This window comes from Octodon degus, unplaced genomic scaffold (assembly GCF_000260255.1).
Source record: "Octodon degus isolate 3935 unplaced genomic scaffold, OctDeg1.0 scaffold00041, whole genome shotgun sequence".
NCBI classification, from domain to species: Eukaryota; Metazoa; Chordata; class Mammalia; order Rodentia; family Octodontidae; genus Octodon; species Octodon degus.
The window spans coordinates 16761399-16778523 of NW_004524617.1; the positions used below are offsets into that span (position 1 = coordinate 16761399).

The 17125-nt window shown below is 36.4% G+C and overlaps 1 protein-coding gene across 1 annotated transcript in view; it reads right to left on the reverse strand.

The window, feature by feature from the left end:
• Nucleotides 1-526: 526 nt before the first annotated feature.
• Mbtps2 (membrane bound transcription factor peptidase, site 2) overlaps nt 527-17125 on the reverse strand; it is a 37908-nt gene continuing 21309 nt past the window's right edge. Inside the window, exons 6-11 of the mRNA XM_004631396.2 lie at nt 11425-11543; nt 9099-9279; nt 6036-6130; nt 5368-5563; nt 3677-3752; nt 527-2034 (exon numbers count right to left, since the gene is read on the reverse strand). Of these exons, the coding sequence (XP_004631453.1) occupies nt 1812-2034; nt 3677-3752; nt 5368-5563; nt 6036-6130; nt 9099-9279; nt 11425-11543 (890 nt within the window). The 3' untranslated portion in view covers nt 527-1811. The remainder of the gene's footprint in view (nt 2035-3676; nt 3753-5367; nt 5564-6035; nt 6131-9098; nt 9280-11424; nt 11544-17125) is intronic.

Consider the following 17125-nt stretch of genomic DNA (forward strand, 5'->3'; position numbering starts at 1 on the left):
TTAAAATTATATCCAATATATAATTCCTATTTAAGAAGGATGGACAATTTATAATATAATCTAAAAAGTTTCTTAAAAATGATTTAAAAGGGCCGGGGAGATGGCTCAGTGGAATAAGCGCTTCCCTGGCAAGCGCAAGGGCCTGAGTTCGATCCCCGGTTCCATAAAAAAAAAAAAAAAAAAAAGATTTAAAAGTTTTAGTGCTTAAGAAGCAACTAATGATCTGAAAAGGATAACCCCATGGAGTCCTTCAGTTAGTGAAGAAGGTCATCTCATTGTTATTAATGGGCTATTGCTTTTTATCATCTCTTGAGTATAAGAGAGAAATATATATTTTTCATCAAAGAAATAGCATGCTCCCTGGGATTGATGGTACATACCCATAATCCCAGCTATTTGGGAAGCTGAGGATTGCAAATTCAAGGCCAGTCAAGGCAACTGAGAGCCACTCAAAATTTAAAAAAAGGGCCAGGGATGCAGCTTGGTGGCAGAGCATTTGCCTAGCATGATAAAGTCTCTAGGTTCAACCCCCAGTAGTGAAACACACACACACACACACACACACACACACCCCACCCACCCACCCCAGTATGCTCATATACCTCTTAAACTAACAGCTTTACACTGGCCTGTTGACTCCCCAAATTTCTCAGGGTCATATCTCTATTCCCTAAGACGCCGAAACCAGATGTGGCCTTTTCAGATCTAAGAGATAATTCTTAGGCTCTGGAAAATTCATTTTGTACCTTCTCATGTGTAGCCACTGTCACTGTAATACCAGGTCTTCTGTGGACCTACAGAGGTAGCTTAAAGGAAGGCTGGAAGGCAAGGACTAGTTGTTTAATCACCCAGCATAAAGTATGGAAGCCTGCTGGTAAGGACAGGGGTATGGCTCAATGTTTAAGGTCACTGCTTCTTAAAGACAGGCCAAGATGGCCTCAGCAGCAAAAGAGGAAATGTCTACCCAGGAGTGTGGTAAGCCTCAAATCTCTAGAGAGAATAGTAACTAGGTCTGTTGAAGGTCCTGTGTCCTTTCAGAGGGCCTGTCTTAGTTGTGAGGTTTAACCTTGACTGCCTCAGCTGGTAGGCTGCTGGTGTGAGATACTTTCCACAGCTGAGTAAAAAGGCTAATGCTGCTTCATGAGGGTACAAAGACATATTATCAACTAGGCAGCACCTGTGCGGGAAAGACTAGCTCATGACACCAGAGGCCCTATCTCCAACTGTTCATTTTCTTGGTATCACTTGACAAAGACTTCCCCTTTGATGTCAACAGATTCTTTTATCAAATTTTATTAATTTAATAGTAATCAGACCTCGGTTTTCAAAGTATAAAATAACACACCATTAACTTTTTAAATGCTTTTCAAACAAAACAAAGGACAATAGCTAGAGGCCAAGAATACACTCACTCTTTTGCTTAGACAAAGTCTGGTCACCTTTAAATATTGACTAATGATACTCAGTTTTTCTTATCTACACCCAGTTCTGTTTTCTTTTATATTATTTCAGTACTACATGTAGTTACACAAAATGGTATTACATAAATTTGCACTTGGTTAGAAACTGTTCCACAAATATGTGAACTGCATACATTCAATCTTTAAAACTAGAATGTAGTAAGTACTGTGCCTTTTATTTCTTCTGCTCACCACCAGTGCACAGTTTGGGTACTTTGGATCTAAGAGGAGCTCAAGGATGTTGGCCAAAATGTAATTTTAAGGAAACACTTTACATTTCATACCAAGTAAAGATTTCTGTCAAAGTATATTAACACACACCTCAGACATTCTGTCAGATGAGTACCAATATTACCGTGCTGTAACCATCCAGAGTCCCAGGGTCACATTGGCAGCCAAAAGTATGCTGCCACCAAGCAAGATGAAAAATCCTATCAGATCTTTGACATCATTATCTCCAATCACTGATGTAAGGGTAGCATCCAGAAATGAGTTTAGAATCCACTGACCATCCAAAGCAAAGCAGGGCACTGCATTAACAATGGCTAGAGCCCCGGAGAGGGAAATTAGGTACCTGGGTTAAAATTGGTTAAGGAGCAAGCTGGGATATCTGAGTGAAAGCCATCCACAAGTCAGAAGATACTGTACTGGCCTGAATAAAATTACAGTAGACTTTTCTATGTTCTTTTAATCTTTCCTATTCCTTCATAGATCTCCATTATTTAAAACAGATCAGTTTATACTCTTTTGAACTTCAAAAAATTTTGACTAGAAATATAAAAGCAAAGCTCTTAAGAGACTAACCAATCTATATGAACTCTAAGGAAAACTAAGTCCTTATAATTCTTTAGTGATGTAACAAGGGAAAAGAATGTATACAGGATAAAAAATAAAGGAAAATTTAGTATTTCAGTTTTTTTTTATATTTTAGGGAAGGGTCTACAGAGTGTTCAGGGTCTCACTGCTAGATTGGACTCGTAGTGATCCGCCTGATTACTGCCTCCTAAGAGCAGGGATTACAGGTGTGCGCCACCATGCCCAGTCTCAATTGTCATCTCAGCATGTCCTGGGAGCGGGGCTGGCACGGCAGGCCCAGGGATTGAACCCTTGGCCCCTGTACCTGCTTGCAGGTGCTTTAATCTGCTGAACTATTTGGCCAGCCCAGTGTGTTTTGTCTCTATAGTCCTGGGGAACAAACCCATGACTTCAAATACACTAAACAAGTATTCTACAAATGAGTTACATTCCTAGCCCTTGAACTACTTTTTGATCCTTAGAACATCTTATATTAAGAAACCAAGATTTTTGCCCCTTGAATCTTGTTTTATTATATTATTATAAGATTATAGTGTAGCTGGGTGTGGTGGCATAACTTCTAGTCCCAGCACTCAGGAGGCTGAGGCAAAAAGACAGCTTGCCCTGAGTTCAATGTCAGCCTGAACTGTCTCAAAATAAAAGATTATAGCTTAAGTCTCTGCAGACAGAGTTGCAAAGACTTCAAAGTATAATCTTGATTATACACTTTTAGCAATACTCATTTGTTCTCCATTTCATTTTGTCCCAAGTCACTGAAGAAAAATCTTAAAATTAAACTTTAAAAATTAAAATTAAATTTAAAAGTGAGTCAAATAAAGAATACTTCCAAAACTTTACACTGATTTAAGTCTATATAATAATCAATTAAAAAAATGTTTCACCTTTTATTTTCAAACATTGCATGCCAAAGACCGTATAAGATTTTGTCCTCTGGGTTGCTATTTTAGTAATGGAGGTAAGTTTGATCTTCCTTACGCATCTCTCTCTTATAGCCATAGAATAGATTTATTCTATACAATTCCTGGTTATACATATAAGAGTCATCCTGCATTTGATCAGAACTAAGAAGCTTACATAGGTCAGAGTGCATTACCTCACTAGTCACTGAAGGTTTCATCCTCTATAAATTTACTGAAAGGTTTTAGACCTATAAATTCCACTATCAATTTGTATCCTGGTTTCTGCTCTTCTACATCTTAATATATCTCTCTCCCTGATAAACCTTTCTCTTCTGTTTCCTTTCTATATATAACACAACCTCTTTCAACTTTAAAGCCTCTTTTTAGTTGTTAGCAATTGATACCTATACAGTCTATATCTAGAATGCTGTCTTCAAGGTAAAACTAATCAAACTCTAAGTAACATATTTGTAAAAGAATTTTTCATACCAGAAAGGATACTTGACAAATGTCTCCACAATCACTGGGAGATCAATGCTGAGAAAGTTGAAACGTGGGATAAAACTGGTGATGCTCACTAAAAAAGAAAATCATGAAATAATGAATATTATTCATAACAGATTAGCCACAGCACTGTGAATTTTACCACATGGTCAAAAATTGGGCTAGCCTATTAAACGGGTTGAGAATGTCCTTCTTGAAACATATGCAGACAAGCTATATATCTCACACATAAAAGCAATTGATTATTCTAAAACATTTGATAAAAATAATGTAACATAAAATTCACATTTCACTATATACCTATATTTTGAGATGAGAGTAAGATAAAGATACTATGAACCAAGTATTACTACTAAATATAGAGCTTGACTTAAAATATACTATAATTTATATCAAAAGAGTTCTTATCCTTTCATATTTTCTCGAGCTATACACCACCTGGTATTTTTTTTTTTGTCTCAGTTCTTTACTTCACTGCTAAAAAAAGGATTAAGACAAGGGGTTTCATAATCTTGTTTCTGTTTAAAACATTAAAACCTATCCTGTAATTAGGGAGAATCCCTAGTACACATTTCTGAATTACCTAAAATAGGTACATTTCTTCAATTGTTGACATATATTTAATATTTGGAAGAGTCACTTAGTGTCAAGCCAATATATAAGAAAAGTAACCTAGGTTTTCTCTCAGGATATGATTAAAATACAATATGAAAGCCTTTTAAAGAGTAACATAAAACCTATACATCCAACAACTAATAAATAAATAAAGACAATTTTGGCCCATGCATACAATGGAATGTTACTTGGTTATAAAACGTATGAAGTACTAATTCACATTACAATGTAGATGAACCTTGAAACCAGTGTGTTACATGAAATAAACTAGTCACAAAGTACTTCATTTATATGAAATGTCCAGAACAAGTACGTTTATGGAAAGAGAAAGTATATTTGTGGCCTCTAAGAATGGGGGATATGGAGATAGGTTTCTACTTAGTGAGTAGAAGCTTTCTTATTGAGGTGATGAAAGTATTGTGGAATTAGATTATGGTGATGGTCACTCACCTCTGGACTTACTAAAGAAAAACACTGATTTGAATACTTTGACCAAATTGCATGGTAAACATAAAAAATGTAACATAAAGGGATACTGTCCAATGAGTTAGATTATATGATGTTCAGCCAACATGCAAAAGGTATATGTGTAGCCTGATCACGTGGCCACTGGTAAAATGATGCTGGCCCAATTTTGAAATTATATTCATATCTAATTCTTGGGCTGAGTACATGTTATAACCATACCTCCTCGTATCACGATACTCCTTAGGGTTTGCAGCTTTTGCTACTGTTCTGGGGAGCTTGGATAAATTTGATAAAGTCTTAGAGAACATTTGAGAGATTATTTAACTTAGGAATAAACAGTGAGGAAGGAAATATGCATCACTCTCCAGGGCAAGTTGTCTCTCTTGCTTCATAAAGTTAGATTATCTTCCTAAAGCTGAAGTTTCATTCAGTGCTTAAGAAAAAAGGTAGTAAGACTTTGATAGATGATTAAATTTATAATACATGAAATTAATGCAAGGATCTGTACTAAGTTTCTATCACTGAGAAAAATGCAAGATTGTAATGATTTTCTAAGTGTCTACCACAGTAATACCCACCTGAGGGTCTACCACCATAATACCAACCTGTGTAGTGAAGATGCAGTGGATGACCTACATACAACATATCAATTTGAGGTGGGTGTTTCACTTTTATTAAGCGAGTGTGAGTTTCCAAAGAAGGTATTATACAAAAACTTGAACTTGAGCTTTTTTTACAATCTTTATTTGTTCTACAAACTTGAGTGGCTTCAAGTGCTTTCCGGGCAGGTAGACATGTATGCTATGAATAAAATATTAATTATTCAATATTAAAAATGATCTATTAACAAGAAAAATCTAAGTTATATTCTCATGTCACCTAGCATATTAGAAATTAAGTTCATCTAAAAGAAATGCTATTTATGTGGCACCTACTATAAACTATTTTTTATAATAAATTTTTTTTGGGGGAGGGTACTGGGACTCGAACTTACAACCTCACACTTGCTGGGCAGGTGCTGCACCTCTGAGCTATATTCCCGGCCCTTAACTAGCATAAGTTACCACACTCTGGGCATATCAGATATTATACCATTATAAACATTTAAAGATTCTCACACAAAATGTGACATCTGAAATGTAGTGGTTTTAACAAAATGATAAAAAAGTACATACAACAGAAGGGACAAGTGTTCATAGATTCTATGTTTGTCTTTTCTGCTTATTTTGTAATAATTACATTGGACAAGCAAAACTGCCTCAGGACAACTTACCAAACGCTTATTAAAATTATTTCTGTAGGAAAAGCACACATCTGTAAGGCTGTGATTGCTACAGCATTCAGTGGAACCATCTAGCCGTTTGTATGCTAAAGAGAAATACAGTGCTGATTAGAATCTGTAATGAAAATTTTCCTTTTCTAAAAGTAAAATTGTATATGAACCTGGAAACAGTCATGTAATTCCCTGCTCAGCTTGATAGCCACTTGTTGCAATTTGATTTTACATTATAAAAACAGATCCATCCAATTTGAAGTCAAGAAGCAGCACTTACCCTAGGTTATTCTCATAAACTTACCTACCCACACACAAAGTTGGAGTTCAGTACCTCAGTATGTTTTGTAATTGTAATTCTAGGGCCCTTTCTGAAGTAGATAGTGCAAAAGGATTTATCTACTTCAGAAAGGTCTGGAAGATAGTTAAGTGACAGGAGAATAGAGAAAATTGACAACTCAAACTTAAAGAATCAGATTAGCCTCCTGAACAATTTTAACATCACTAAATGGAAGAACATCAGACAGTGGGTGCTTTCTGCCATGACGCAATAGGAAGTGCTAAGTGCTACCTATGAAGTATTTTATGAAAAGAAAAAAAAGGGAAAGAGATCTTGTATATAATTATGCCTGGTCAGGGACTATAGTTCAATGGCACAGTGCCTGCTTGGCAAGCACAAGGTACATTTCCTGGTACAAAAAATAAAACCAAGCCTGTAGGCCTTATTACATGTTTATGGAAAATTGTGGGTATCTCAATATGTTAGTGACATCATGAGATAATATAACCAGAAAAATCTAGAATATGAAAAATTTTATCAAATTCCTTGGTTTCATAAAAAAATACATTTCAAAAAACTAGAGGAACTGTTATAAATTAAGACTTAGAAGACATACTCTACTATCAACTTAAACCAAGTATTAAAAAAAAAAATCTACCCTGAGTGTGGTGCTAGTGGTGGTGCACACTTGTAATCCCAACACGGAGGAGGCTGAGGCGGGAGGATTGCCATAAGTCCGAGGCCAGCATGGGCTATATAGTGAGATCAAGGCCAGCCTGGACTATAGAGTGAGACTCTGTCTGATAAAACAATAAAAGGCACTTTGGGAGCCTGAAGCATAAAGATTATGAGTTCAAGTCCAACCTGGGCAACTTATCAACCTAGTGAGACACTACCTTTAAAAAAAAAAAAGAGTAGAGCTATAGTTTAAAGCAAAGACCCTTACGAGTTCAATCTCTAGTGCCACAAAACAAACAAAAAAGTAAAGAAAACTGAAAATCAACTGGATGTTAATTTGTTAGGTGTGTTCACAATATTGTGATCATATTTAAAGAATTCTCTACTGAAGACAGATTGAATTTTATGGAGGAAATGATAGGATGTCTAGGATGTGCTTTGAACTACTTTGCCAAAAGCAGGCTGCTCAAATGAAAAAAAAAGAGCAAAAATATTGGTAATTTCTAGAGCTTGAAGAAAAATATAAAAGAATCTATTTCTACTACTCCCAACTTTCATGAATATTTGAGGAGTTTTTATAAAGGTTCTTAGAAATAGATTAGGCACAGAAAATTAAATTTGAAAAAGTTTTAAAAATAGTTCATAATGGGGCCGGGGAGATAGCTCAGTAGAATAAGCACTTGCCTGGCAAGTGCAAGGGCCCGAGTTCAATCCCTGGTTCTGAAAAAAAAAATTCATACTGCTTTGCCTTTGTTAAGTACAGTAGTTTAATACAATTACTTTATTTTTCCTGAAATTTTGGGACTGAACCCACATGTACTCTACCACAGAGCTATGTCCTCCAGCCCTTTTTACTTTTTTATTTTGAGATAGTCTAAGTTACATAGGTTGGCCTTAAACTTGTGATCCTCCTGCTGCAGCCTCATAAACTGGTGAGTGGGATTACAAGCTTGTACCACTATGCCCATCAGTAAAATTATTCCTGATTATTAATCAATATGCCTATACCAGTAGATACAGACAAGTATTTAGGGCATTTCTTGACTTAAAGATATAAACTGTGAAAATAATTTGTATTTTCCAGCACTTTCAAAAATTTGCATCTTCAAATTTATGGAAAGAATAAAGAGGCTGATTTTTCAGAGCTGAAATAACTCAAGTATGCAGCAGGTTCTGAAAAGAAACATGTTTCAGCTGTCATCTGCTGCACAGAGCAACACATTTGTCTCCATGAGGTATTTCTGGAAGCAAAGATAACTTTCACTGGCTTTCTGCCATATAAAAGACATTAAATAATTCTACCCTATATACATACCATCAACCACGCATAGCTACTACTGGAACTGCTGACATTGAGGTATGTTTCAATCAGAAGGAAATCGTCTTTAAATTTTATTTAAAGACGCTTGTATTTGTGTCTGCCAATTTAATTTCCTTTAATTGCTCTTTATTGCATGACTGTGTTAATGATAGCAATATAGAATGCTTATGCTCTGGTCTCATGCATTCAGTTGTAAGCTATCAGTTAATTGTTCTGACAAATGCTTATACAAGGCTGGGGGATAAGCTCAGTGGGAGAGTGTGTAGTTCACATGCATGAGGTTCTAGGTTTAATTCATAGCATCAAGGAACCAAAAAGCTTATGCAAAGGAGAAGCACTTTAGGGTTTTTATACTAACTTTAAAAAATTATAGATAGGTAAGCTAAGATACTATTCTATATTAACAGACATACGTAAGATAATATTATATTAGGGGTATTGATTAAAATTTAGTTTATTACTTATAGTTTAAGTTGAACACTGATTTAACAGTTTTTTTTTTACTCCCTCTCACCTTAACAGGTTTTTAAAGTAGAAAATGACATAATAAAATCTTGAAAGTAAAATGATATTTTAGTTGGTAGAAATTCAAGAATCATATACAATAGAGGAAACAAACATTTTATATCTAACTTACCAAGAGATTATGTATTTGGCCTATTTATTTTACTGAATTGTTTTAAAAAGACTGGAACAAAATGAAGGAATAGATATGCTCTAAGGACTATTGAATGGTAGGTATTGATGCTTAAAGCACTAAATTATACTGAAGAAATATACATACCTCTAACTGGGAAGCTTAACTGTTGTAAAGTTGATGTACTTATACAGTAGCCAATCTGGGGCTCATAGGCAATGGTATCTAGACATTCATTCCAGTCTTGCACATTAGTAACAGGACAATCCTGTAGATGAGTGACAAGGTCTCCCACAAAAAGGCCTCTGGGCCCAATGGCAGGTGAATCCTTAGGAAGAAGGCAAAATCAAATAAGACAAGGTGTGAAGAGAAGCTAAGATTAAGCTAAACAAATAATAATAAAAGATACTGAGTGAAGAATGGAGAACATGTTGAATAATGCAGAAAATAATTCAGCTTTTAATCTAAGACCCATACTCCCCGAAAATTAACAAAGTAAAATCCAGCAATTATAGTTGCTTTCCCTAGTTTTCCAAAGATGTTTTGATTTTTTTTTTTTTTTTGGGAAGAAACGGGGATTGAACTCAGGCCCTTATGCTTGCCAAGAAAGCACTTATTCTACTGAGCTATCTCCCTGGCTCTGATGTTTTTATTTTTTAACAATTAAATAAACAATCTGGGGATGAGGTAAAAGCTCACTGGCACAGCATGTGCCTGGTAAGCATGAGCTTCCTAGTTTAATTCCTAGTACAGAAACAAACAAACATTAAAAAAATCTATCGGGCTTAGAGGTGCATACCTGTAATCCCAGCCCTTGGGAGGCTGAGGCAGGAGGATCACTATGAGTTTGAGGCTAGCTTGGGCTACATAAGTGAGTACAAGGTTAGCCTGCATTATAGTAAGAACCAGTCTCAAAAAAATCTACTTGCTGACTGTTGTTAGGGTGTAGCACATGCTTACTATATGTATGCCCCTGGTTTCAAACACCAGAACCAAAAAAGAAAATAAAAATTTTTTTTCTCAAACTGCTAATTAAAATTTGGGGGAAAACTTTCCTGTATTTTCAGTGAATATGATTAGATAACAGTTCTTACATAACAAAAGTTCCAAATATGCAGAGAATACCCTCAGCACAATGACTGTGTAAGCCAATTGCTTACAAAGGCAATTTTCCTCTTGAGAATGTCTGAAAAGAAGATTTGATGTCATCATAACAGCTATTGTTTAAGGGAATGAAACAGAATTGAGTATGGTAACTTAAACTTTGAAGAAATGTTTAGGCTGGACAGTTGAAGCTTCATTTTTCTTTTAAGATATCTTTCTTTTTGGCTTTTTAAGGCAGGGTCTCACTGTGCAGTTCAGGCTAGCCTTGAGCTCACTTTGTAGCCCAGGCTGGCCCTGACCTCCCAGCAATTGTCCTGTGTCAACCTCCCAAGTATTAGGCATATGCTAGCATGCCTGGCCCTTGTCTCAAAATTTAAAAATAAAAAGGAATGGATATGTAGCTGAGTGAAAAGGCCCTAGGTTCATTCCCTGGTAACACAGAAACCCACATGCATGTGCATCCATATGTGTGCATCATACACATACACACACACCTTCTGGAGAGTGATAGTATTTGACTCAAAAACAAAGATATATAGGCATAGTAGCACATGCATATAATCCCAGCATTCTGGGACTGCGGCAGGATTACCAAGTTTGAATCCAGTCTGGTCAACTTAGTGACATCTTGCCTAAAAATTAAACAAAACAAAACAAAAACCCAACTGACTACGTATCCTAGTATGTAAGTGTGAAGGCCCTAGGTTCATCCTCTAGTCTCTATCTCTCTCACAAAAGATATAAACAGTAATAGTAAATGATGTATTTTATCAACAAAATACAAATAGAAAATCTTGACATTATTTTTGTAACTCAGAACAAAAACGGCCAGGGAGATAGCACAGTGGTCTAAGCACCACCACGAGTGTAATTGTGGGAGGCTGAGATAGGAGGATTACTATGAGTCTGATCTGAGTAGTGAGACCCGGTACCAAATAAATAAATAAATAAATAAATAAATAAATGATTTAAAACATGTTATTTAATTTAAAAAGAACAATAACAAATTTCATAGCATTTTAAAAAAGCTGATGTGTTTACCGACTTTATTTTTCTTTTGTCTTTTGGAAACATGGTCTCACTCCTCACCCTGCAGTTCAGGCTGTCCTCGAGCTCACTTTGTAGCCCAGGCTGGCCTTGAACTCCCAGGGATCTTTCTGCTTCAGCCTGCTGAGTGCTGGGATTGCAGGTGGGCATCACCATGCCCAGCACAACACTGTATTTACATTTAAAAAGATTATAGTAATTTCTTCAGAAGTAACAGTATTCTATGTGTGTGAAAATCTTGAATAAAGGTACCTGACATTAAATGCTAAGTATTATATCACAACAGCAGGTCAAAGACTGCCCTAAATAATACATTATTTACCTCAGCAACTTCAGTGATAAGTACCCCAACTCCAGTGTAGTAAAATGGCAAGAGAATTACTGGGAGGAGAACAAGAGCTAAAACACCCAAGAGGGCAAGGACAAAATTGTGCCAGATACCTAAAATGAGAGAGAAAAAGTAGTTCAATTTAACAGAGGCAAATATACTCAAATAAAAGTTAAGGTGAAATTAAAAAAAAAATCTTGCTGGGCCGGGGAGATGGCTCAGTAGAATAAGTGCTTCTCTAGCAAGCGCAAGGACCTGAGTTCAATCCCCGGTTCTGAAAAAAAAAAAAAATCTTGCTGAACTGGAATATGGAATCTGAAATGATATTTGAAAAAAAGATTCCTGTAATTTTAGAAATTAAAATTATTATGGAGAAAAATACTGGTAGAACAAGTTATGCATATATTATAAAATATAAAGCAAGACACCATAAAGATACTGGTCTTTCTTTTAAAAAAACATACTAATCAACACTGCAAAACCCACTGATCTGTTTCATTATATAGTCAACCTTTGTAGCTATGCATAGGAGGACCTTCCTACCCCTAATATTATATAATTACTTTTTCTGTAGAGAAAGATGATCTTAAAGTTTTGCTATGACATTTATTTTCCATTTGAAATTTATTTTTCTGTATGGTGTTATTTACAAAGGGAATTTTATTCATGTTTAACAATGCATCCCTTTCTCATTAAATATTATCTTTTAAAAACAGAACTATCTTTATCATTTATTTATTTATTTATTTGGTACAGGGTCTCACTATGCAGCTCGGACTCGCAGCGATCTTCCTCTTCAGTCTCCCCATGCAGTTCCGGGGATCGAACCTAGGTCCTTGTGCTTGCCAGGCAGGTACTTAGGCCGCTGAGCTATCTCCCCAGCCTACCTCCATATATTTTTTGACAAGACAAGAACGTCTGAGGTTTTATAGTCACATTACTTTCTGAGTGGTACTTTTTTTTCTTTTTATGATACTACTGGGTATTTCAGACATACAGGAACAGTACTCATTTTTGTACCTTTACTTTATAATCTACCCCCAAATGAAATTTTCACTTTGGACTGCTTAAGGTTTAAATTCTACTGGATTTTCCACTGTTTGCTAATGATCATTTATTACCACCAAAATTTATACTTTCTCCTTTTCCTCCACCTTTTGTTCTTATAGTAGTGGCTAGGAATTCCAGATAATGTCAAGTAGTTCTGATGGTATGGCATCTTTTGCTTTACAATTTTAATTTAAACAAGCCAAGCAACAGCAGGGCTTTGATGGAATTGAGGTCTAAATTTTATTCTGGTTTATATTTATATTTCAAGCAGTATGATGGGTAAGAGCACAAAAATCTGAGTATGCATGCTCTAACACACAAGTAATTCTCTGGTCACCACCTGATTTAATAGGCATAATAATAATTTATTTCATTATTTTTAGGAACACTCATAGTAGTTATATCTGAAAGAATATAAATAATCACTGACAAGGCTATAGTTTATCATAATTGCATCATTGGCATCATGTCTATAGTCACCAATATTTTTGCTTTTCACTCCTTAATAAACTTGAAACCAGCTTATATAAATAACAACAGAGTTTTCAATATTTATGGAGAGAAAAAATTTCAGTGTGGATCTAGAACGGTCAAATTTTATCATCATTATCTATCTATCTATCTATCTATCTATATTTTTTTTTTTGGCGGTACTGGGGATTGAACTCAGGACCCTGCACTTGCCAGGCAAGTGCTTATGCTAATGAGCTATCTCTGTGTTGCTTGTGTGTGTGTGTGTGTGTGCATGCATGCATGTGCACTGAAGCTAGAACCCAGGGACTCACATCTGCACACATGTCAGGCTAGTGCTCTACCACTGAGTTATATCCCTAAACAGAGAATTTACCCTTTACTTGGGATTGGACAGCAGTTATTGTTTAATCCCTCTTCTAAAAGGGATTAAACAATATCATACAACCCCAGCACACAGAAGGCTGAGCCAGGAGGATCACTGCGAGTTTGAGGCCAGCCTGAACTACATAGTGAGCTCAAGGCCAACCTGAACGGCATAGCAAGTCCCTGTCTCAAAAAAACAAAAAATGTTTTGTTGTGCTAGGGATCAAATTCAAGCCTCATGCATTGTAGGCAAGTGCTCTCTCTGAGATAGACCTCTAACCTGAGAATTTATTCTCTGCTTGCGAGTGGATAGCAAGTAACCCCTTTTTTAGAAATTCTTTTTTTTTATTGTTGGGCCCATGTGGTGACACATGCCTGTAATCCTAGCACTTGGGAGGCTAAGACAGGAGGATCACTGCAAGTTTGAGACCAGCATGGGCTCCAAAGTGAGCTCAAGGCCAACCTGAAGTGCATAGCAAGACCCTGTCTCAAAAAAGCCTGCTGAGCTATCTTGCCAGCCCTGCATTATATTCTTTAGTAGACTAACACAAATGTAACCCTGGCTCTTTTTTGTAAGTTTTTTGAGACATGGGCTTGCTCTGAGGTTCAGGCTGGCATTGAACCCCGGGGATCACTACAGCCTCCAGGGTGCTGAGATGTAAGCATGTGCCATCAGCCCATTGTACCCTGGTCTTTTTAATGGGGAAGCGGGAGGACATTTGACAAGTAGAAATGATATACTCCTAAACTGACAACTAAACCTGAGGCTCACCTGCGTTGCTCACTCGCACTTGCTCCTATTGCTCTTAGCCTCCCCCTTCTGCAGTGTACATGTACCGCAAACTTCCCCGGACCTATCTGCTTCCATTTTGGTAACAGCACCAGGACAAACTCACAGCTCAACAAACATTCAGCAGAGAATGAACCTGCCTTCCAGGCAAGCCCAAAGCTCTCAGTTTGCTTTCTGTTGGCTGCAGGTTAAGCTGAGCAAGGCTGCTCCATTCTCCAGTAGGCTGCCCATGGATGGTTCACACCAGGGCAGGGGGTGATGGGCTAGGTGAGGTCTGGAAACAGGACTGGTTGCTTCACCCTAAGCCTCTCAGGTGGTGTGTGTGGACCCAGTAACTGGTGAGGACACACAACCTTCTTTGGTAAAATTGTGGACCTCAGGGACTAATTCTAACAATAAAATAAAGAAAACATTCCACTTAGTACCCTTTTGATCATGGTACTGGTACATACTGAGGATTGAACACAAGGTCTTCATACAGAGCTGTATTTATTTTTAGCTTTGAGATAGGATCTCACTAAATTTTCTAGGCTGGGTTCAAACTTGCAATTCTACTTCAGACATGAAAAGTACAGGATTACAGATATGTGTCACCATATCCAGCTCCATTTAGTACATTTTTAACCAAAACTTGAAAAAAAATAAAAATGCTTAAGCAGCTTTTAAAAAATTACCAAAAATACACACAGACTAAAAAAATTCAAATAGTATAGGAATAATAAAGAGTAAAAATGATCTTTCCTAAATATCACCTTTTAATCACCAGCCCCACCACTCAGTAAATCTGTTATTTTTTTTTAATCCCTTCACAAATGTTCTCTGCCCACATCAGCAAGAATGAGTTTACAAACACATGCTATTATTTATTCTAGAATACAAAACAGCAAGTTTTCTAATAACTTTTTCCTAATGACTCTTGTAAAAAATATTTAAGAACAGTTTTAACGGCATTTTAACAAGATTATTCACCTTAAAAATTGGATTTTTAAAAGAATTTCAGCTGGAGATATAGTTCAGTGGTTTAAGGGCCTGCCTCAGAAGTGTAAGGTCACAAGTTCGATCACCAGAACAACAACAAATTTTTTTCAGTTAGTGAAGAAAGAACATGGTGCATCTAATGCTTCATGTGTGTACATGTCTAGAAATGCATACAGAAACACATAATAAAAGGCTTTTCAAGAAACAAGTATAGTGTATGTGTGTGTGTGTGTGTGTGTGTGTGTATTGCTGGGGTTGAATCCAGGGCCTTGACTATGCTCTATCATTGAAGTACACACGAAACACATTTTTTGTACATTGAGGTGGGAATGGAAATTGTGGCCTTGGGTAAGCACTCGACCCCTGATGTGTACCAATAGCCCTATTTTAGACTATGAACTTTTTGTCCTCTCAATTATATTGGAGCTACACTTTCGACTGCAGCATAGAAGCTGCATGTTAGGAGTAGCAAAGTTAACAAGAGAGCCCAAGACCTTTCAAATGACAGGATTCTCAACACTGAGCTACTTACATTTGAAATGTTTTTAGGCCATTTTTACTTTTAGTTATAAGAACAGTTATATATCTAGCTAACATAAATAATATACCACATTTATATTGCAAAAATGGTTTTTAATTTTTTTAAGTTGTTAAATTACAGAAATATTCAGAGTAAGATGGTCCAGAACTTAAAGGAAAAATAACCTTTTCTACTACACACAAATACATCTTTTTAAAGCACCAAAGGAATTATTATGCCATATTTTAAACATTTTCCATATGTGTACATTCATATTGATCTCATTTCATGTATTTGCTATATAGTAAACCATCATATAAACATACCAATTTATTTGATTCCTTATCAATTAGGCTAATTTAACCCGGTCATACAATGAAGGAATAAACAGATTTGCTTTTATTGTTATGGATCTATGTAACAATGCATCTGAAAGGGAGTTTTTAATCTAAAAATGAAGTCATTGGGTCAAAAAAAGCATGTGCATTAATATCGATCACCAATAAGTTTACATTTTGTTCTCATAATTAATGTTTCCCTTTCTCGTGAAAAATTGTGAATTGGATAGTCTGCGGGTAAAAGGTGAAATACCATTTTCTTGACTTCTAGTTCTTTACTTATAAATGAGACTACACATTTTATAAGGTTGTTTGTATTTCTCTTGTCTAAAAGCTACCTACAATCAAATGGCCTTTTTACATCTTTGGTCATTTTTCAACTTTTTTTTTTTGAGACAGAGTCTTACTATACAGTTCAGGCAGGCCCTAAACTCATTATATAACGTCAAACTTGTGGATATCCTTTTGCTTCTGTCTCCTAAATGCTGGGATTACAGGACTGCACCACCAGAGTGGCTGGCCTGTGTTTAAAACAAAACTAAACTAATTTGCACATATTACTTATATGCATTGAGGTATTTGGTCCTTTATAACTATATCATAACTTTCTTCTGTAAATTTGTTTGGCCTGTGCTGTCAACATGCTTTAGAATCTATTCTAGTGAAACCAATTCCCTGGGGAAAGTGGGGTTCATAAGTAGTATTCTGAATTTCCCTTCCTCCTGAAAAATATTGAATTGGAACAAAGAGAGCAAAGGTAAAGGCAAACAGGACGGTGACGCCTTGGCTCTCTGAATAGTGTCCTTTTTCTCACCAAGCAGGCAGCTGGTCCCAGATCACTGGACTTTATAGTGAATTTGACTGTGAAGGCTAAGTGGTAATGAGGGCTGCAGAGCCCATACACTACCTTCATCAAAATAACCTCTTGTCCAGTATGATGCTCTTAGAACTACACCTCTGTGATACATTTACTTTCCCTAGAGGAGACTTTTTTCTTGAGACAGTGTTTCAGTACGTAGCCCAGGCTGGCCTCAAACTTGTGGTGACCCTCCTGTCTCAGTCTCCCAAAATCTGGGGTTACAGGTGTGTGTTAATACACCTGGCTTTCTTTTTTTTACATTGTTGAGGCAGGGTCTAAGCCCAGACTGGCCTTGAACTCACTATGTAGCCCAGGCTGGCCTC